Below are 17,345 nucleotides of genomic sequence, written 5' to 3'. Positions count from 1 at the left end.
ATTAAGCTAATGGTCTTAATTTAAAAACTGTTTAAGCTCTATCGGCTGAGTGTCCAACTTCAGCTCAGGTCATGATTTCATAGTCTGTGGGTTTGAGCCCCTCTGTGCTCTGTCAGCACAGAGCCTGGAGCCTGCTTTGGATTCTGTGTCCACCCCCACCCCTGCCCCGCTCATGCTCTGTCTCACTCTGACTCTCAGAAATAAATGTTAATGATGATAATAATAATAATAATAATAATAATAAATAAAAATTGTATCAAGGGAAGACTTAAATGCACCAGGCTTGGTACCAACCTCCGCTGCTCTTCCCCATGTTCTCCTGAAGGGACAGTGAGGCATTCATCCATGTGTCCGTGCAGCAACCTGAGGACGTCACCACCAATTAGATACCCTATAAGGATTGAAATTTAGACACATTTGAACTGTCATGGTCAGATGCTGGTAGCTGGGCAGATCATCTGGTCCAATCTTCTATTTGCATGGAGAGAGAAACAGAATTTTAGTGGGGCTTAAGTACTGGACCAAACTCACAGAGATGAATGGGGCCACCTGCCTGCTGCCTCTGAGCTCAGGGTTCCCATGCCCCACAGTCAGTGGTGTTCCCGCTAGAAAACAGGACCTCAAGCCCACAAAATCTTCCATTTCACATACAAACATGGAGAGGCTCAGGTCTGAACCTATATAAATGAGGATGATGAGAACAAATGCAGATATGAACTAGGAAGTCCTGATGCCTAAACACTGTTGTGATCTGGCTCTAAGTCCCCCAACCCTAGAAGACGAGAAGCCTCCATATTAGCCTCACTGAACAATACTCCGAGGCCAAAACACTGGACAAAATAACATGCAGGAAGCTAGCACACAGGGCACACACAAATAAGCAAAAGCTGGCAGCATTAAAAAAAAAAAAAAATCAATCTTTACACAAACTTCACTTTTCAAGAGCAATTGAAACCAGATTCTTAAATGTCACATATCTGCATTCCAGAATGTTTCGACACAAAATGCCCTAATTAACAATCCGCTCATTATCACAATTCCAAAGATGATTTTCAAACGTGCATCAAGGACAAGCCCTCTAATTAAACTGGAGTTTTTTTTCTTTTTTTACCTTGGGCGGCTTCACTTCCTGAGCTGATTGGGGCCACGCTCCAGAGAGTTTGCTGGAAAGCGGCATCCACGTGTAGGCTGCCATTGCCATAAGACAAATGCTGTGGAAGAGGCAAAAGAGGGCATCTCTTCAGGCTGTTTGCAAGTCTTACTACGTAAGTGCTTCTGGCAGCTCGAACTTAACATTGCCGATTTGGGAATGTCCACTGAACGTCTATTTCGATCCTGTCACTCAGGCATTAAGAGACTAGTAGGAAGAAAAAAGTTAGAGCTCCTATTTGACTTTAGGTATTTTTGAGCTTCATTCTAAGAGTGACTAACTGAAACAACACTAATCACAAACACACAAAACTACTAAATTTGTGTGTTAAAACGACCATTTTGCTCTGAGGTTATTGATGGACAAAACTGTACAGATAGGGGTCGCTTGCCATTAAAATTATAATTAAGTTTTCTACATATCACACTGTGACAGTTTTGCGACAGTGAAATAGGTAAACTCTACCAGACTTTTACAGAGTCCTTTGGGAACTTTTATCTGCAATTTTATACAACAGCCAGTAGGTGGCAATATTTCCTATTAGGAAGCTAATCAGCATACTCCATTTCCTCCAAAATTCAGATACTATAAATTTCAGATTTTCCTTCTTAAAAATAAAAATGTACTAAAATATCTTATTTCCCATTGAAGAGCCATAATATATGAGTTAACAAATGATTAGTAAAGAAAAACAAAATTATGAGTACAGCCAAATGCCTTGCTCATTTTACTGACCACTACTTGGCAGCCCCTAAGAATTTCAGATATACAAAATACAACTACGTCCTTAGAGTCATTTTGGGTAAATATCACCAATATTCCTGTAATGTTTTTGCAACACTTTTCCAGTGCTGATGACAGCCTAAGCTTTTAAGGTCTTTTTTTTTTTTTTAATGGTTTATTGTCAAGTTGGTTTCCATATAACACCCAGTGCTCATCCCCACAAGTGCCCTCCTCCATGCCCATCATCCCCCTCCCGCTCCCCCCATCCCATCTGCCCTCAGTTTGTTCTCGGCATTCAAGAGTCTCTCATGGTTTGCCTCCCTCCCTCTCCCCAACTATTTTTCCCCTTCTTCTCCCCCATGGCCCTCCGTTAGGTTTCTCCTAATCCTCCTATACATGCAAACATATGGTATTTGTCCTTCTCTACCTGACTTATTTCGCTCAGCATAACACCCTCAAGGTCCATCCATGTTGCTACACATGGCCAGATTTCATTCTTTCTCATTGCCATGTAGTATTCCATGGTATAGATAAACCACATCTTCTTGATCCATTCATCAGTTGATGGACACTTAGTCTCTTTCCATGTTTTGGCTATTGTTGAGAGTGCTGCTATGAACATTGGGGTCCATGTGCCCTTGTACCAGATTTCCCCCAGAAATCTGACCCTCTTCATTTAACAAAGAAGTCACAGGGCATTCCTGTCCTCCACAGGGCATTGAATACCCTAAAGGTGTCTTACATAAACGTACTCTCAAGTTACCAACAAAAACAGGTAGGTCACTATCTTTCTCTTGGGAACAAAACAGAAGACATTTTTGACCTCTGACACTTAGGTAGTCATCTTATCAATAATCTTTACAATCAACAGGATTAAAAGTTTACCTGTCATTGCATGAGATTTAACAATAACTTGCTCTGATCTGATCAAGAAGCTCCTCATCTTGGTTTCCTCTCTCCTTTTTTACAACCTAGTCACCTCAGCCTGTCCTTGCAACACCAAATCCCAGCGGAGATTCTGTTACTGAATTTCTTCCCCAATATGAAACTCCTTTAACTATTTACAAATAAAAGGTATGTGCTCTGCTTCCACAACTAAGGAAAACAAGTTTTCCTTCAGAGCAGTCAGAGTGATGTAACTGTACTATGTAGTTTTCTTTCCCCTTCTCATAAGCTGTTAGACACAGACTCACAACTCTATACCTTGCATCGAGCAGAATTGTTCACTAAGCAGTAATGTGAAGAAGCCACCCAAACCTTTAAAATCAAAGTAGCATCAGGGCTCAGTCCATTAAGTGTCCAACTTCAGCTCAGGTCACGATCTCTCAGTTTGTAAGTTCGAGCCCCGTGCCTGCTTTGGATTCTGTGTCTCCCTCTCCCTCTGCCCCTCCCCGCTTATCTCTGTATCTCTCTTTCTCTCTCAGAAATAAGTGAATATTTAAAAAAAAAATTTAGGGGCACATGGGAGGCTCAGTCCATTAAGCATCCCACTTTGGCTTAGGTCATGATCTCACAGTTCGTGGGATCAAGCCCCAGGTCGGGCTCTGTGCTGACAGCTAGTTCAGAGCCCGGAGCCTGTTTCAGATTCTCTATCTCCCTCTCTCTCTGACCCTCCCCTGTTCACGCTCTCTCTCTCTCTCTCTCTCTCAGAAATAAATAAAACATTAAAAAAAGTAACTAAATAAAAATGAAAAAAAATAAATGTAAAAAAATCAAAGTAGCATAATAAACTAAAAAAAATCTGAAGTTATTTCATAAATATTCCTATTTCAATGACCTGAGCCAAAGTAACAGCACACACACACACACTCCCCTCCATATGGATTTTACCAAACAATAAGAAGATGATTCAAAACACCAATGCTTATATCTTTACTTGTGAATTGAAGTGAAAGCTCATACCATATGATGATAAATTATCATCGTTTGTCAATTCATCATGTTTCACTGAATATGCTCTGTATCAAGCACTGTGTTAAATATTAATAGATTACATGCTGTACCCTGAACACACTTGTAATATGGAAGGAAAGGTAAAATACATGCATATTTTAGGGTGATAATTTAAGGTAAAATAAATATATGTTTAAGTGTTAGATGAATTGTAATCGAAGTGCTATAGGAAGTGAGATGAGAGAACACCTTGGCCAGCCTAACCACAACAGAGTTCGCTGTACTGAGCCTTGAGGACAGGCAGCACTTGCATAACAGAGAAGGGATTTCACATAGCATAAGGGGCTTGACTGGCCCATTGGACTGCTTGGTCTGGGCCTCACAGTTCTGTATTTAGAGATGCTGTCCCCACTTAAGTTTGTACAGACATTAACCATCGGATTTGGGTATGTACATTAGTAAGGTTAATGTGCTAAAGTAAATATTTAAAACATGCCAAAAAGTTTTATAAAACAATTTACATTTCATAAGCCAGTTTGGAGGTTTTAATTTTTAATATGCCAGAAAAATCATAATGGGAAGTGGTCTGGATCTGCTTGGGCCTCTAAGAGGCCCTGAGAAGGGGAATGATATGACACAGTGAAGGGGGTACCCAAAGGGGCAGAGATCTGGAAACACAGGACATAGCAGAGAGTTCCATCTTTGGGGCTTAGAGCATATATTTAGTAATACAGTGAGAGATGGGTCAGCAGATAAGACAGGTACCAGTACACTGAAGGACCTTATGTTTCAGACAATAAGGAGCTGCTGGGGGCGCCTGAGTGACTCAGTTGGTTAAGCATCCAATTTGGCCACAAGTCATGATCTCACAGTTTATGATTTCGAGTCCTGCATGGGCTGTGCTGACAGCTCAGAGCCTGGAGCCTGCTTCTGATTCTGTGTCTCCCTCTCCTTCTGCCCTTTCCCCACTCACACCGCCTGCCCCCCTGCCTCAAAAATAAAATAAGCATTAAAAGATAATAATAATAAGGAGCTGCTGCAGTGAAAAATAACCGGGGAGGAGAGGAGGATTAAGAATGCAATTTTCAAATCCTATCTAAACCTAAAGTTAAACAATACATATGAGAGGACCATAAAAATATGAAAATTTCAGTCTGCTGAAGAAGGTCCAAAAAAATGTCCTTAAGATCGTATTGCAGCATATAAACTTACCCAATAATGCCTACTCTTCTCAAGAAAATATTCTCTGAGCCTAACAATTCTGGATGTTTCTAATTAATTTTGCTGCTTAAACAGCTAAGGGAAATCTAAAGCAGCACATCATGTCAGTCCTGTCGTATGAAATATTCAGAAAGCTGTAACAGTTCCAATTACTGAAACTAAGATGAGTTATCCTTAAAGCAAAACAGATGTTGTCAGAGGTTGAAAGCAAAGTTGGCCTTAGGATGAAATATGTAACTATTCTAGAATTTATATGCTACAGTAGCATCAATCCACCAGCCAAAGTGCAGAGGCTTGGGGGGCCCATCTGCTCCTTCATGTCACCTTGACCTTTCTGTTAGTGACTCTCAAGATCTCAAGATCAAATACACACAGCAGTCAGCTGAGGACCTTGTCTAAACAAGCATATTTGAACTCAGGAAGGGGGAGGGGGGCGGGCAACTGAGGCTGCTGGCCCCAAAACGGTGTTTTGAGTAACAGGACATTTTATGATAGAAGCACAAAATCTCAGAAGTAGAGAGGATATTATAAACAACCTTATGGAAGTTCTTTTTCTAATTATTTTTTTAATGTTTATTTTTGAGAGAGAGAGAGAGGGAGGCACAAAGCATGAGTAGGGGAGGGGCAGAGAGTGAGGGAGACACAGAATCTGAAGCAGGCTCCAGGCTCTGAGCTGTCAGCACAGAGCTGGACACGGGGCTCAAACCTATGAACCATGAGATCATGACCTGAGCCAAAGTTGGACACTTACCCGACTGAGCCACCCATGCACCCCTATGGGAGTTCTCAACCAGAACTCCACATAGAGAAATTCTAGTTTTCCTTGTAATCCTACGTATATATTTCACGCATTTTAAAAGATTATGATGACAGGTGGACAATAAGATTTACTGGCTTACCAAAAGGGTCTACGGCTCCCAAATTTTTAAGAACATCTGAATTCAACCCTTATGGGATGCATTCCTTCAACACATATGTTTCTCTCTTAAGTGTAAGGCACTTGGACCCTGGTGAGCAAATCTTCTGGAAACATTACCATACAGTGACAGGGGACACAAGTAAACAAGACATATCACCCTTCTGGCTTCATTTTCTCCTTCTGAGAAAAAATGAAGGTCACAGAATAGACACTCTTTGCAAAAGGAGTATTCTATGATTCCATCATCGGAGCCACAGAGAGGGTAAAAAAGGCTCAAAGTAAATAAAAATGGTTGCTACAAAATAATTAGCTTGAAAAGATTTATGATCCCTGTCCTTTTTAGTTATCGGTATTCTTATGCAACTTGAGGCAATTCAGCAACTTCTTATGCAATCAAAACACTCTGTTTTTCTTATCAGAAATTCAGAGATGGGTAGGGGAGAGGTGGGGATATGCTTGTGAACCCTAGAACACCTTATTTAAGCATTTGCCAACCATTCTTTAGATGTGGGGTTCTGTTTTGCCTAATTACTTTCAGACAATGGCAATGTTTTCACATATCTATAAAAAATCTGTATGTTTCTATAGGTGACCTAATTAAGAAAAAATTAGTCCAAAAAATCAATGTTTCCAATGCAAGTAATCCAGTCCATGGATTGAAGACTTCTGTGTGTACCAGGGTGATTTTATGTCTTCCTAAACCAATAAAAGTTGTTGTATATGCTTTGCTTTATTTTGTTCAGTTTGAAATAGATTCACAGTCAGCACTACCTACTTGGCCATGTTTCCCCTATTTTAAATTGTTTATTTATCTTATATTTAAGCTGCTTTGCCAAAGCCTTCTTTAAAAGAAAAAAGTAAATAGTTCCAATAGGGACACAGGGATTTTGTTTTTCCTCTTGGATATCCTGAAAAGAGGATTAAGATATCATTCCACATGAGAATATGAAACAGCAAGGTGAAAAAAAACCATATTTGAGTGAGCGGTTTACAACCATTTCTAGAAAAAAGACCCTTTATTCCTTAGAAATCATGTGCAGAGATCCAACATTATAAAGTAGAGGAGGGCGGAGCCTGGGCTGCCTGGTGCCCAACACAGCGCCCTCTTCTGTCCATGGGGCATCGCTGCAGAGGACAGGGTGAAAATCAGTCCCTTAAAGTCAATGTTAACCCATTAGCACCCCAGCAGTTATAAGCTTTATTAGAGTACCAAATGCCCAATTTGACAGTTTAATCTCAGGTTAACCAGCTCCATTAGTGGAGGAAAAATAGATCAAAGGCACTAATGACTAGAAAGTTATAAAAATCAAAGACTGGAAAGGTTTATTCTAAGTAGTTTTGTTTGTTTGTCTGTTTGTTTTAATGAATGTGTTTTCAACCAAAGTTCTCAAATTATTTACTTTTAAAGACATCAGCGACTTCTCAGAATGTGAGCCTGGCTTTCCATGGTTGACCTTTATTTAAAATCAGCTGTATGACTTCTTTTACTCCTACCTTCCTGACATCCTCTTCTGGTTAAATATGTGCAGTTTCCTTAACCATTCTCCACAAGTACAAATCTCCCAAGTAAATACTGATAGTAACTCACTAAGCAACTCTCTGGCTTAGATCAAAGCATTTAATCCTCTTAACACCCCTGTGAGCTATGTTCTTTATTATCACCATATTGCAGATGAGGAAAGCAAGGGTTTTAAGAAGTTACATGATTGGCCCAGGTTCATACTTACCAGCCCTACGCTAATAAACAAATATATATACACACAGAGCTCATTTTTAGTTATTCAGGTGCAGTATACGGATCATTCCAGCCACTACTATTCCAAAATCCTTTAGCTCCCTTTTTATCACACTTTCTCCAGATCCTTCTAATCAACCACAGCAAGAGTGTGAAATAATAATTAACCATCTCTATACCGTATATGCATAACCCAAACTGTAACACATTATTATTACTTTTTTCCCACTCCCATTTCTCAACCCCACCCTCTGAAATAATGCCCTGTCAAAGAGAGGCCGGAACTGGCTTTTATTTGGTCTATTTCTCCTTGGCCAACATGGCACTAGTTTCTCATAATACCAATTTGCTTTTGTAAATGTTAAAATAGGTAATCACTACCCCCTTACTACAGCCTTCAGTGGGCACAATATAAGGTCCGCAGAATTTTGAATTCCTGATTAGATGGCATTTACATGCCATTAATAAAATAACCTAAGAACAGGTGCTGTCAGTATCATGAACACACTAAGGGCACAAGGGAACCTGTCTAAATAAACTTGGGAAGCCACACTTGCATTATGGGTCACATTATTCCACTACTTAGGGAATTATTTGTAGCTCATCAAAGAGAGATGCAGCCTTATCTCTAAGCAATTTCATTAGGGAGTTTGCAGTCTTAGGTTTACGAAGAAAGCTTCATGGACCCACCACCCAACACATGACCCCACCAGCCACACTTACCAGGTACCTCTCAGAGGACACACTAACTAAGATGAGGTCGTCTCCAACGCGCACCTTTTCTCCTTCTGACCTCTGCTTAGAGGCAGGATGGATAGTCCACCAACACGCCTCACCTGCAGGATGATTGAAAAGGGGAAACAAAGAGATGCCTCTTACTTTAAAATCAATTTTCTTTGCTGGCACCTCCAAAATGAAAGACAGAAATACAAGAAGTCTTCCAAGTCAGTCTCCTGATAATTAAATAAAACGGTTCTTCTCACACAGCTTTCAGAAGTTTGAAATTTACCCAAGTTCACCTCATAGACCATGGAAATCCAAAGACTTGGGCCAAATGAGCTTAGGGTAAAGACATGGTGAAATGCACAGATTTTTTGCACGGAACCCGGTTGTGACATTTTGGGAAATTTGGTGTCTCTCCCCACCTAAGAATTGCTTACAAGGTATTTATTTATGCTACCATTAGGGCAAATCTACCAATCATGCTGACCTTACTGCATTCTTTCTATAATCATATGTCTGTTGCTCTCTGTAATAACCTCTAGTTTTCTGGCACACGATTTTCAAAAGGCGGTGAGGTTTGTAATGTGACAGTTGCATTACAGCATTTTAAAAACTCTGTACTTTGAGAGGACGCTAATTAAAAGTAGATGCAAAGCACTGTCACTGAAATGTTACTATCTTGTGCTTTGTTTTTTTATTTTATTTTTAAAATTTTTAAAAGTATTTATTTCTTTTTGAGAGAGAGAGATTGAGAGAGAGTGGAGGAGGAACAAAGAGAGGGAGACACAGAATCTGAAACAGGTTCCAGGCTCTGAGCTGTCAGCACAGAGTCTAATGTGGGGCTGGAACTGAGGAACAGATTATGACCTGAGCTGAAGTCAGATGCTTAACCAACTGGGCCACCCAGGTGCCCCTTTTTATTTTAACATGTGGTAGTTTCTACTAATCTAAGGGTAAAATATAAAAGAATGCTACTATAGAAGGATACATTTAAAAATATCTGGGTATACATTAACTCAAATAATTTCTTCTAGAAAAAGTCAAGCATAAGCCTCCTGAGCATCATCAACTCATTCTTCAGTCCCATTAGCTAAGATATAAACTTAAGCAAACAATTCTTCAATCTGCTTATAGTTCCTTTAAAAATATAAGTTCTATTCAAAATTTCAAATAGCCTGGGGCGCCTGGGTGGCTTAGTCGGTTAAGCGTCCGACTTTCGCTTGGGTCATGATCTCACGGTTCGTGGGTTCGAGCCCCGCATCGGGCTCTGTGCTGACTGCCAGTTCAGAGCCTGGAGCCTGTTTCAGTCTGTGACTCCCTCTCTCTCTGACCCTCCCCTGCTCATGCTGTCTCTCTCTCTCTCTCTCTCCTAAAAATAAATAAAAAAACATTAAAAAAATCAATCAAAATTTCAAATAGTGTTTTAGTGATATCTGTTATCTAATACTCATTCCATCCCTTTGACCAGCTTTATTATTTTTTAGAACACTTATTTTTTTCTTCTTCACCAATTCCCCAAGGCCAGAATAAGTTCCATAAGAGCAGGGGCCTTGTGTTTCCATCCGCTGGGGTTTCCCCAGTTGCTGCCAGCATACTGTAGGCCCTAAATAAAAATTCACTTTGCATAAATGTGTAAATTAACCATTAAATATCACTTCTTAAGCACTGTTACAGTCAGCATGTAATGTGCCCTAAGATGCTTTCCTTATACGGACTATAGTCTTACTTGAGTGTTATCTTGCAGGATTCTTTATCTTTATTCACTCGATTCACATTTTTAGAGTTGCAGGGAGTTTTTCATTCATTCACTCAAACGTTTTATAAAGCATCCACACTCTGTCAATCTTTCCTTTAGTAGCTGGGGATACACAGTAAACAAGGAACGAAAAGGTATCTGCCTTGTGAGTTTACTTCTGATCAAGGCAGGCAGACAATAAGAGGTAAATATAATAATCCCGCAATTCAGAGAACATAAAAAGCTAGGGGAGCACAGTGCAGCATAAAGGGATCAGAGATAGGCAGAGTGACTGCTTTGTTTTGTTGTTTTGGATATTGTATAATCATATCAGTGAATGAAAACAAATTCTAAATTATGCATGTCTTTTACTCCTTTTGAGAGAGAGAGAACTGAAAACTTTTTCATGTCACTGTTGCTGAAGTAAATTAAAACAGGAAATTTTTCAAAACTAGCAAAAATGCAGAGAAATACTTCTATGAGATGAAATGAAAATCAAAACAATATTCATCGCTTTGGTGCCTGGCATTCTGGAATCTGTCATGCATGGTGGTGTGTTGGTCTGTGAAAAGTTAATTAGGTTGGTGAATATTTATTATTATCCATTGGTTGTGAAAAATTTAGAACATGGTAAAGTTTATTTTTAAAGTTTATTTATTTATTTTGGGGGGCGGGAGGGCAGAGAGAGAGGGAGAGAGAGGGAAAGAGAGAATCCCAAGCAGGCTCCACACTGTCTGCACAGAGCCCAATGTGGGGCTTGAGCCCACAAACCATGAGATCATGACCTGAGCTGAAATCAAGAGTCGGTGGCTTAACTGACTGAGCCACCCAAGTGGCCCTGGGAAATTATTTTAAAAAGTAGGAAAAGGGCAGAGGTGTGAGGGATAGCTTGACCCCTCCCCTTAAAGGAACTACTCAATACGAGCTGGTCTGTTTCCCTCCTTTGTTTTCTACCTGGTCTTAATTCTTATTTTTAACTCCAATTTTTAACTTAATTCTATAAAATTTCAATTTATTTTTTTATTTTTAATTTTACTTTAATGTATTTTTATTTTTAATGCATGCTCATTGCAAAAGATAAAATAACCAAATTGTACAGAGGTGTAGAAAGCGTTGCGTCCTCACAGCCCTGAGAATAGAACACAAAGTCTATGTTCTCCCTTTTTGATTCTCTCCACCGGTAAACTGCGTTAATGTAGGCATTTTCTGTTTGAAAATGTAAAAACAGATGTGTATTCGGACAGATACGCAGCCCTACAGATGGACGGAGAAATGAGGCAAACATTCATTTTTGACCTTTTTGTTGGAATCCTGACATGAAGTACGTTACATTTTTTAGAATTAAAATGTAGCAAATAATTATATTTCTATCCAAAGAAGAATGTTGGAGGTACAGTTTGAGAATCCAGTTAATTATGTGGGAATGACCAACCAATGGAAACAACATACATTGTCTCCTTCTACTAAAAATTTTCCTTAGAAAGTCATTCGTCTTTTGGGGGACGCCTGGGTGGCTCAGTCGGTTGAGCGTCCGACGTCGGCTCAGGTCATGATTTCGTGGTTTGTGAGTTTGAGCCCCACGTTGGGCTTTGTGCTGACAGCTCAGAGCCTGGAGCTTGCTTCAGATTCTGTGTCTCCCTCTTTGTTTCTGCCCCTCCCCCACTCATACTCTGTATCTCTCTCTCAAAAAATGAATGTTAAAAAAAAATTAAAAAAAAAATAAAGTCATTCATTTTTTTCCTGACTCCACCCATAAGGACATTTATCTAATGGATCTCCATGTTTTCCAACTTCTTCCAGTCCACTCCCTGCCATGCTCTCTCTGAGCACGGCCTCACTAGGGCCAAGCGTGCTCACCTGTTGTCTCCTCTTGCAAGCCGACGTCAAAGGCTAGTTTATCAGTTGAAGACCGGGAGGTGGACAGACAGCACAGATACTGAAAGACACAGAATGGTAGTTGTCAGTAAACATTTTCAGTCCTATAAGAGTCTAATTCTGGCGCGTAAGTTGCCATCAGTCTATCTCTGCTCTATTGGTCTTTTCCTTCACATCTGGATGCTTCTGTGCACGGCCCAGGTTTTCCATCATGAGGGAAAATAACACTCCTACGGCGTTCATTAGGAGCAGTGTTCTAAAGGAGATGTAGTCTTTTTTCTCCTCATAAGAAGACTGAGGAGATGTGTTCTATCAGTAAAAAAAGACACATAACTGGGGATATGTTTGTACATCTCCCTTCATGTGATATTCATGATGATAAGCCAAAGTACAAACTGATCTGACAGTTAGAAATCTTTCTCCCAAACAGAAACTGGAAAACTATTCACTCTCATTTTCTAGCTCTGTTTTCAGTTTAAAATTTTTAACTCATGGGGCGCCTGGGTGGCTCAGTCGGTTGAGTGTCTGACTTTGGCTCAGGTCATGATCTCCTAATTCATGAGTTGGAGTCCTGCTGTGCTCACAGCTCAAAGCCTGGAGCCTGCTTCCGATTCTGTGTCTCCCTCTCTCCCTGCCCCTTCCCTATGCTGTCTCTCTCAATAAATAAGTAAATAAACAAACAAACAGACATTAAAATTTTTTTAATGAAATAAAATTTTAACTCTCTGAAATTCATCTGGAAGTTATTTTGGTGTGCAGTGTTGTCACCTCACTGAGTGCAGCATATCACCTCATCGAAGTGAACTTCTATTACACGTGTATGTGTGCGTGTGTGTGTGCTTCCCTATGAGTAACTGAACTCTTGCAACACCATCATCTCCTTCCATCTCCCCCTCCTCAAGTTTCCCTAACTGTATACTCTTGAACATAAAGTTTAGCATAATTTTTCAGTGCACTTCCCTGAATTCCACTCTAACCTCAAAAACCTTGCTCACTGGTATGAAAATGAGGACACAAGTATGAATGTAGTAGAAGGTCAAGACATACCATCATCTACGCTTAACAAGTGCACTGGCAGCAAGAACAAGAGCCCAGGGAAGAGCACTCAGAGACAGTTCTGGGGACCAAGCAAATCCAGACCTCCCAGAGTCACCAAACAAAGAAGGTAAAGCCTAGAAAATTCCTTCTGTGAAAGAGGATCCACCCACCAGAGTGAGTGTCAGTGACTCTGAGGAAGCAGGAGTGAACCAATCGGGACAGATGTGCTGGCACAGTAGGTGGAAGTCGGTGCCATGGGGTTGGACAATGAAATTAACCTGGAGATTCCAAATCTGTCTTTTGACAACAAAACACTGGCTCCCAAAGTTATAGAAAAGTTGCTTCAAGTGTCCGCAAAAATGTTCTGAGCCAGTGTAGGAGTGTGAGTCTCACCTTGAGAAAGGCTGCCCATGGTGATACCAGAAGTTTATAGACTTTAGCTCTAAACATATTAAGTGTCTTCCTTTATCTTATTAAAGTCTTCTGTTACATTCTACAATAATACTACAGTACTTACTAGGTACTATAAATATTACCATATATTCTCTCTTCCAATAATATTCATAGCAACTATGAGGAAGATAATATAATTATTCCACTAAATGTTCATTAAGTTCCATAATGACAAGGACGTGATCTTGTTCACTACTATACCCAGCACCTAAAACAGTACCTAGAACACTTGAGAAAGTGATTCTGAACCCAGACTGACTGACCAAGTTCAGGCTCCTAACCCAGTATGTATAGAAAGCGGTTTTCTTTTTTTCTTTTTTATTTTAGAGAGAGTGAGCATGTGAGCAGGGGATAAGGGGCAGAGGGAGGGAGGAAGGGAGAGAGAGGGAGGGAGAAGGAAGGAGAGGGAGGGGAGAAGGGAGGAGGGAGAGAGAGAGGGAGGGAGAGGGAGGGGGGAGAGAGAGAGAGAGAGAGAGAGAGAGAGAGAGAGAGAGAGAGAGAGAGGGAATCTTAAGCAGGCTTCATACTCAGCATGGAGCCCAAAGCAGAGCTCAATCCCATGACCATGGAATCATGGCCTGAGCAGAAATCAAGAGCTGGATGTTCAACCCACTGAGCCACCCAGGTGCCCCAAGAATAGTTTTTTTTTTTAACCGACCCTCACATTTAATGCAGTTTTTGTGTTTTGATTGATATTGGAAATATAATTCTTTCTATGAAGTTTTAATTCATGATTATTGTATGCAAACAGATTATATTTATATATTTATCTAGTATCCATTTTACTAGAGCATTTTCCTAGATTTTATTTCTGATACTGCTGTGTAGCCAAGAAATCCAGAACAATGCTAGTATACTTTTGGTTTTATTTGTTTGTTTGACTTGGTTTTGTCAAAAATCACCTTAGTGTCTGACAATTAAGATTGATGTTGGTTACTGAACTGACATTTATATTTTATCATGGAGAAATTAATCATCAATGCTTAGTTTTTATTAGAAATGGGTGCTGAGTTCTATTAAAAGCTTTTTTCAGCACCTGTTAGGATGATCACAATTTTTGTTATCTGGCCTATTTATATAATGTAGCACACTAGTAGAAACGATATTATTAAGTCATCATTAAAATGATATCTATAGTTTTCCTACACTTCTCTTCCTCTACTTTTGAATTCCATTCACCAGATCTTTAAGTCAGATTTTCACATTGGTATTCATGAATAAGACTCACAATTTTTTTAAGTTTATTTTGAGAGAGAAAGAGAGAGCATGAGGAGGGGAGAGCAGAGAGAGGGAGAGAGAGAGAGAATCTCAAGAAGGTTCTGAACTGTCAGTGCAGGGCTGGAACCCAATGAACCCAATGAACTGAGCCAAAACCAACAGTCAGATACTTAACCAACTGAGCTACCCAAGTGCCCTGACTGACAAATTTTATATGTTTTTGGGTACTGACACAGAGGCTATGCTTGGTACCTGTTCTGAAATGATTTACACAATACCAGAATTATGTAAATCTCCTGAAAGAAATAATCAATTATATTATACTTCTAAGTGTTGGACCATCATGTATTCATGAAAATTATATTGATGAAGAATTTAAATAATGTGGAAAATGTTTATGCTACAATAATATGTTTTAAAAACCAGGATATAAATTTGGTTATGAAGTAAGATCTCAATTATGTAAACCATTTTTTTAATGTTTTATTTATTTTTGAAAGAGAGACAGAGACAGCATGAGCAGGGGAGGGTCAGAGAGAGAAGGAGACACAGAGTCCGAAGGCAGGCTCCATGTTCTGAGGTAGCTGTCAGCACAGAGCCCATTGTGAGGCTCGAACCCACAAATCGTGAGATCATGACCTGAGCTGAAGTCGGACACTTAACCGACTGAGCCACCGAGGTGCCCTAGGTAAACCATTCTTACGAACAGAAAAAATTAAAAATTTTTAGAAGTCCCCACACATTCTTTCCCATTAACATGATCATGAAGAATTGTGTCATATGTAATTTCCAAATCTTATAAAATAAACACGCATTGATTTTATAATTTAATAAAGCTTTTACAAGAATAGAACTTTTATGCATTTTATTAAATATATAAAATAATAATGCATATTATATAACAAAAATACACAGAAGTGCACAATATGTATCTAGATAGATGGATATGTATATGGGTATCTATACCTATACAGATAACACTGTGGACATAGATTTTTTCATCTTACCTTTCAATAATTTTCTAATAAATAACTGTTTAAAACAAAATCAGAAATGAAAAATATTTATTTGACTCTTACAGCCCTCTCCTCTTAAAACCAGTCTATCAAAAATTAAGATACTAAAACACAGGAGTCATAAATGATGGAACTGAAGGACTTTACAGGTCATCTAAGCTAATTTTCATTTTATAAATGAGAAAAACTAAACAAGGCACAAAGATATTAAAGAACGCACACATCCCAGTTTATTAATACTATCACTGAAATGCTATTACCAACGTTCTTGTTGATGTATGTCTAAGTGGACCCTGTATGAGATGGAATCAAAACACCTGCTCACCATGCCACTGTAGGAATGGCGTAGCAATATGGCGTGTCCATACAGGAGTGTTCGGTGACCACCACCTTGAGCAGTCTACAGGGGAAGAGGAAAGGGTCGGCAAGGAAAAAAAAAAAAAAAAAGAGTAAACTTAACTATGGCAATAAAAGACTCTCTTGTCATCAACAAAAAACATTTAATAGGAAGGAATAAAGTAAAAGTAAGCAAAGTGCTGTGGAAAGAATGTTTAAATTAGAATAAGGCAACCAAGAAAATCTCTACTGAGAATCTGACAGTTGATCTAGTTCTTGAAGAATGAACTTGATTTCGGTAACTATAAGTACCTAACATAATCTGTAATTACCTATTCATAGTTATTTATGGTCTCTATTTCCCATTACATTGTGAGCTGCACTGTACATGGACTGTGATGCCTTGTGGTCACCACTGTATCCCAGGCTCCTGGCAAAATGACTAGCACACAGTAAGGGCTAATTAAATGTCTGTTCAATGAATGAGACCTCCTAAAGCACAGAATGGATCAGATCATCTACAGGTTTGAAACTGTTTCATGCCTTCCAGCTGTTTTTTAAAAAGGGTCCAATTTTTAAAAATATGAAATACAGAAATGTGTCTCAAATTTTAGCATGCTTACAAATCACCAGGAGAGCTTATTAGGATAAGGAGTGGCGACACTGACGTATGTATACTTTAAGAAGTCAAGAAGTACATTAATATCTTTTTTAAAATTTATTTATGTTGAGAAAGAGACAGAACGCGCACAAGTGGGGGAGGAGAAGAGAGAAAACCCAAAGCAGGCTCCATGCTGTCAGTGCAGAGTCCATTGTGGGGCTCGATCTCATGAACCAGGAGATCATGGCCTGAGCCAAGACCAGGAGTTGGACGCTTAACCAACTGAGCCACTCAGGTGCCCCAAGTAAGTACATTAATATATTATACTACTGTACCTCTTTTCACTCAAAAGATACCCCCTTCCTATTGTTACATAGAATTCCTTAGGATAACTTTTTTTTTTTTTACATGTTACGTTCAAAAGACTTCAGAACCATTCTTAAAACAGGTCTTGAAAGGTATTCAAATAAGAAAACCTGCTTTAAAAAAAGGAGAATCACTTTTTTCATACACTGTGAGGGAAAGGGGAAAATCTACTTTGAAAAATCATATTCCTTTTCAGAACGAGGCACTCTTTGAAAAGGATTCTTTTTTTTTAAAATAATATGTTTGATTCAGTATAGTCAAGAACAGTTTTATTCACCTTGTCTGATATGGGCCACTTTGAAAAGAACTTACCGTTTCATACCAGATATAGGTTCCAAAGCCA

The 17,345-nt window shown here is 39.3% G+C and overlaps 1 protein-coding gene across 1 annotated transcript in view; it reads right to left on the bottom strand.

Moving 5' to 3' along the window:
* The window catches only part of RYR2 (ryanodine receptor 2), a 468,566-nt gene that overhangs the window by 409,638 nt on the left and 41,583 nt on the right, over positions 1 to 17,345 (bottom strand). The window contains exons 4-8 of the mRNA XM_039254352.1: positions 16,025 to 16,099; positions 11,957 to 12,035; positions 8,365 to 8,477; positions 1,112 to 1,211; positions 295 to 391 (exon numbers count right to left, since the gene is read on the bottom strand). Of these exons, the coding sequence (XP_039110283.1) occupies positions 295 to 391; positions 1,112 to 1,211; positions 8,365 to 8,477; positions 11,957 to 12,035; positions 16,025 to 16,099 (464 nt within the window). The remainder of the gene's footprint in view (positions 1 to 294; positions 392 to 1,111; positions 1,212 to 8,364; positions 8,478 to 11,956; positions 12,036 to 16,024; positions 16,100 to 17,345) is intronic.

This window comes from Hyaena hyaena, unplaced genomic scaffold (assembly GCF_003009895.1).
Source record: "Hyaena hyaena isolate Hyena2069 unplaced genomic scaffold, ASM300989v1 scaffold_485, whole genome shotgun sequence".
Lineage (NCBI taxonomy): Eukaryota > Metazoa > Chordata > Mammalia > Carnivora > Hyaenidae > Hyaena > Hyaena hyaena.
The sequence above is the reverse complement of the archived record's forward strand: the minus strand, read 5'-3'. Positions and strand labels throughout refer to the sequence as shown.